Source organism: Monoraphidium neglectum (assembly GCF_000611645.1).
Source record: "Monoraphidium neglectum strain SAG 48.87 unplaced genomic scaffold scaffold01525, whole genome shotgun sequence".
NCBI lineage: Eukaryota > Viridiplantae > Chlorophyta > Chlorophyceae > Sphaeropleales > Selenastraceae > Monoraphidium > Monoraphidium neglectum.
This window is the reverse complement of record NW_014012103.1, coordinates 9,062-14,428: the sequence shown is the minus strand read 5'-3', so window position 1 is coordinate 14,428 and position 5,367 is coordinate 9,062. Positions and strand designations below refer to the sequence as shown.

Sequence of the window (5,367 nt, the reverse complement as noted above, 5' to 3'; positions counted from 1 at the left end):
CTTGAAATACCCTCAGTTTAGGCGGCGGCGCCGCCGAGCCCGCCCCGCCGCCCGCTCCCGCCGCCACCACTCGCACAGACTCTGTCACAAAATGCTCGACGGTGTCCGTGTACAGCGTGAGCGTCACAAGGTACGTCCCGGCCTCGGAGATGTCGAACGTCCCTCGGATCGGCAGCGCCGTTTCGTCGTAATCCACGGGCACCTCCCCAGGGTTGGGGGACAGCTCCTCTACATACCAGGAGAACCACATAATTGGATCAGACTTATCGGGGTTCTCCCGAGAGCCGCTGCCGTCCAAGGTTAGCGTCGTCGGGCCGTCCAAGGCTGTAAGGACAACGTGGCCAAGAGACGCCGCCTCGGCGACGCGGACGGAGGGAACGGGGTAGTCAACATCGTTGGCGGCTCGCACCGGGAGGGCACGGACCGCGAGGCTGTGCTGCAGCCGCGGCGGCGGCGACGGCAGTGGCGCGGCTGGAGACACAGGCGAGAGCGGGGGCACCTCGTCCGCAGAGTGCAGGGTGACGGGCCCGTCTGCCACTAGCCACTCGCCGAGCGCAGCGGCATGTACCTCTCCAGATTCGAGCCTCAGGCTGCCCTCTGTGTTACCGGCCGGCGAGACCAGGCTCAAGCCGGTCGTGGGGAAGGCGCTGGCGAGTGGAGCCGGAGAGGCGGCAGCTGCCAGTGGGGCAGGCAAAAGGCGTAAGGAGCCGGCTAGGAGGAGCAGGGCTGAGTCATAAAAGGGGTCGCCTGCGTCGGCGATGACCGCTCTGACGGTGTACGTGCTGCCCGGCGCAATGAGGACAGGGGATGTCCGGAGGGCCTGTGTTATGACGGAAGGAACGGCATGCCCGGTGCACGAATCCGAGGTGAGCAGGTCGCATTTCTGAGACGGAGAGGACTGAACCCCTGCACAGCAACAAAACAGCTACCCACGGCCTGCACAGCAGCACGCCAAGCAGAGACCTGGCGGGGGAGGGGCCCAAGGCAGCCAGGAGCAGTGGGTGCGGCCCAGGATTCTGCTCACAGTTGTGATCACCCAGCCGTTGCTGTCGTGCACCAGAGCCTGATCACTGCTTGCCCGGCGTTGCGCGAGCACAGCGCTCGCATCGACTGCCGCGCCGCTGGGCAGAAACGCGACGTTGGCGTGGCCAGCGGCTGCTGCGCCTGCTGCTCGGTGGGCCGGCGCTGCAGAGGCGTTTCCTTCGGTTGGAAGGATGACAATGGCCGCCGTGTCCGGGCGGGGGCGTCCCCTCCAGGGCGCCGCAACGGGGCGGGCGCCCTCTTGGGTTGCGAACGCAAATTGCAACGACAACTGCAGCAGCTCAAGGCCAGCGGTGGCCGCAGGCGCTACGTGAACCAGGAACTCGAGAGATGCGGTGTCGAAGCCGTCGATGGCAGTGGCTCCAGGGCTCGGCAGGCGCGCCGCTGTCGTGCGGCCGCGGCCGACGCGGCCCGCAGCGCCGATGGAGAGGACGACAGCGGGGCCGCTGAACGGCGGCTCAAGGCCGGCGGCGCCGCCGCCAGGGCTGGTGTTGTTGAGGGGCGAGAGGCCCAGGGCATCACAAGAGCCAGAAAACTTGGCATCTGATGCGGTCAGGCGCGCGTCGCCGATGAGCGCCGCTGCGGCCGCCTGGGCGAGGGACGCAGCATCCACTTTTGAGCACAGACGCTGGTCAGCAGTGGCAGCACGCGCAGCGGCGCCGAGCAGGGCTGCCAGCAGCACAAGTATCACAGCTTGCATGGAGACTAACAAATTGTGCCTTTACTACATCGGATCCCGGCGTCGTTTGCAAGATCAAAGTGGTCGGCGCGAACCGCAAGTTGCTCAATCATCCGTCGAGTATATCATAGTTGTTTCCGTGACATACAGGGACTTATACAATTCTATGATATCATGTAGATTGCATCGATTCGACGCTCTCGTGCATACAGCCGCATACGGTATGGATCGCGCACAACCCGTGCGCGCACACCCATGGACGCATCCCTGCATTGTTCAGCGACGGTGCCAACGCCTCGCCTCCTGCGCACACAGCTCCCTCCATCATGGTCGGCCACGCGCCATCATTGTCCCTCAAGGTCCTGACAAACATGGACTATCCAGTGGTTGCCACCATGTCCGCACTGTGTTCACATATAACAACTGTGCCATGAGGACCTCGCCTTGGCGCCTGTTAAGGACAGGCGCGGATGACGCCTGGCGCCCGCTCCCCTGCCTGTGTTCTCCAGATCTCCCCAAGCTCTAGCTGCTTATCCAACCCAGAGGCGACCATACTCATAGCTGCATTGAGCGGACCCCACACTACGCACATGCCAGATGGATGAAGCCGCATGCGCCCCACACCATGTAGCATTCACGGCTGAACCACGAGACACGACCAATCCCTGGCAGTTACAGCCCCAGCGAGCCCAGCAACTGCAGGTGGCTTCCGAGCGGCGCCAGAGTGTTGGCGCACAGCGCGCCCGACGCGGCAACGGCGGGCAGGCCGATGCCGGGGAAGGTGGAGTCCCCGCAGGCATACAGCCCAGGGATGGGCGTGGTTGGGCCTGCGAACAGCGCATGCGAGGAGCGTTTCGCTTGAGCACGCCATCGCATGGGGGTAGCGTTGTGCATGCTTATGCATGCAGGTTGGGTGAGAGGCCTTGCCTGCACTGTTGCTTGCTGCCTGCGGCTAAGTGGTGCCAAAACTGGGCAACCTGGAAGTGTAGTGCGCTTCGTTGAGGGCGACGTGGACAAGGGAGACGTCCCAGAGAGCCAAGGCAAGGGCGCCCTGCCAGCAAGCGGCTGCGCATGCGGTTTATACCCAGGCGTCAGCCCCCACCTGGGAACAGTCCCTCCCCTGCTTTGATGGCGGGGCCGTACGAGCCTCTGTGGCGCCGCAAAAACCGCTGGTGCGTGAGGGGGGTGCCCACCTGCATTCGCAGTGTTGGGTGGGTTGATTGGGGGCATGTGAAGCTGTGGCGATTCCGACCACAAGTATAAAAAACCACACCTGATTTGATGCTGTACACATGCGCCCCTGCACACTTGGCCAGGCTCGAACGTTTGCGCCTGTACAGATCCCATGCATTGTGGTGCCTGTTGTGGAACCCCTGCCAAGTTGAACCGCCCCCCCTGAAACACAGGCCAGGCACACCCCAACCTGAGGTGGTCACCTACATGTGCAAGCATTTTCAAGTTCATGCGTGCACACCTTTTGAAACTCACACCCACCCGTCTCGCATCAAGTCCAAACACACACGCACACACACGCTCACATGCACTTTTGCGTGCAAATTCGCAAATTCACATACACACATCGACCGCCCGCGCATGCACCCAAATCAACCCTAACCAAGCCCCAAACACACCATGGTGACCTCTGCCCTCTGCCTGATGTCCGGGATGATTCTCTCCACCGCCCGCCACAGCACTTGCGAGCGCTCCTCCTTCAGAGCCTTGTACTCGGGGCTGTGGTGTCATGCAATCAATGGCAAGATGGGTGAGGGCGGATCTGGGCTGGTTTTAAGTTGGGGATGGCTTGAAGGTAAGACCGTCAACAAGAATTCAAGCACAGAGGTGCTCGCTTGTCTCAGGATATTGTTCTCTTGCAAACAATATCCGCCGCCAGGTGCAGTGTTTTGACTCTCTCGCGCGCGCCGAGTTAGATGAAAACTCCAGGCAGTACAAGCAGGACGAGGCCGGGCTGCGGAGCCTGGGCTGCGGCCCGCGCCGCGGTGATGCCGTGCGAAGGCAGCAACAGGGCGTGACGCGCAGGCGAGAGCCCGCATGCGGTCTCGTTGTGTCAATAATGAGTGCCCCACCTCTTCCTATCGAGGCCCTCCCAGAGGGAGTAGGGTTCCGTGGCGGGCAGGTACGCGTGCAGGCAGTGCTTGCCGGGGGGCGCGAGCGAGGGGTCTGCCACGGACGCGATGGACACCAGGACCACCTGCGGCACCAGGTGACGGGTGACGGGCGATGGGTGGCAGGCGATGGGTGACGGATTATGGGCAGGCGGCGGGGCGCCGTGGGGTGGGCCTGGGGCAGGCAGGGAGACCTCGTGGCAGCCGGATGGCGGTGCATTGCTGCAGCAGGTACCTAGACCTCAAACCTGCGTGCACACCACCTTTTTCTTGTTGTACTCGCCAACCTTCCCACAAGAACATATCTGCTGCTAATCCATTCTCTATCACACAATCCGCCTACGTTTTGCTCCGCATCGATGCCCCTCTCCCATGAGTCAACGATGATGTGGTGCAGCTCCAGCCCCTCCAGGCCTGCAGGTCATTGCAGAGCGCAAGAGAAACATTAAGGGGCACCAGGGGGGTTGAGTCAACAGCCTTGAAGGGTGCGTATGGGTGCAGCATGTGGCTTGGCCGCGGCCGCGGACGTGGCCGCAGGCAGGGGCAGGGGGCGGGGCAGCGCCGGGCAAGACGTGCGAAGACCTGGGTTGCAAATTCACACCTCTCCTCCAGGCCTTGTTTCGAGCCGGGCTGTGGCGCTGTCATGCTCAGCCCCCCCCCCCTTGTGGGGGGTTCAAAGCCTGAGAGCCAACCTCCGATGCCAGTGCAAACCATCCTGTTGCCGCGCACCTGTGGCGTCAAACCCGACGTGCAGGTGCATGAATGACCTGCACGGCGGTGTCGCGGCCGCGGCCCCCTCCATCTGCTTCACCAGCCCCTGCGGCACAGCCCCCGCGTCCAGGAGCTTGAGCGAGTCCCAGACAGACGCGTTGGTCACGACCGCCTTGGACGCGCGCACGCGGCCGCCGCCGCGCAGCAGGACGCCGTCGGCGCGGCCGCTGGTGTCGAGGGTGATCTGCTCGACGTGGGAGCTGAGCAGCAGGCGGCCGCCGCGCTTCTCCAGGCCCCTGCGAGTGTGGTGAGCGGCGGGTGTGCGGGGTTGTGGGTGGCGAGGGGCGGGTTAGCGGGGGTGTGGGGGACATGGGTTTGAGGGGGTGCGGGATCTGTGTGGTGTGAGGGGGAGAATACCGCATGAGTAAGTGTCAGGGGGTGTGATGGGCCGCAAAATGTGCAGATTGACATAAGAGAAGGTTTTAAAACGCGTCACCGGGCGGCTCGGAACAGCCATGCCTGCAAGATCAAGGAGCAGACATCCGGGGCAGCGGCGTCACGGAGCGTGTCAGGACCATTGTTGCAAGCATTTCCACGGAGTTTGTGGAACACCAAACACGAAAGACACTGCTCCGCGTACACAATGCAGGCAGCGGGCAGGTCTCACATTGTCCCAACCCCCTTATTCCATGCGTGCTGTGCATCTGCGCACGCACGCACACGCACACGCACACGCACACACACACACACACACACACACACGCACACTCGCACGCACGCACGCACGCACGCACGCACGCGCGCACACGCGCG

At 63.2% G+C, this 5,367-nt stretch overlaps 2 protein-coding genes across 2 annotated transcripts; both read right to left on the bottom strand.

The window, feature by feature from the left end:
- Positions 1–1,024: 1,024 nt before the first annotated feature.
- On the bottom strand, positions 1,025–1,741 carry MNEG_8179 (hypothetical protein; the record flags this gene model as incomplete). The annotated part of the gene is made up of 1 exon (XM_014043352.1): positions 1,025–1,741. A coding segment is annotated over one exon (717 nt), but the record flags the coding sequence as incomplete, so codon positions are not given.
- Positions 1,742–2,392: 651 nt separating this feature from the next.
- Positions 2,393–5,132, bottom strand: MNEG_8178 (Carotenoid isomerase 1; the record flags this gene model as incomplete). The annotated part of the gene is made up of 7 exons (XM_014043351.1): positions 2,393–2,547; positions 2,823–2,913; positions 3,352–3,451; positions 3,805–3,929; positions 4,187–4,257; positions 4,573–4,850; positions 5,095–5,132. The coding sequence occupies 7 exons, from the start codon at positions 5,130–5,132 to the stop codon at positions 2,393–2,395; spliced, it is 858 nt and encodes a 285-aa protein (XP_013898805.1).
- Positions 5,133–5,367: the final 235 nt, after the last annotated feature.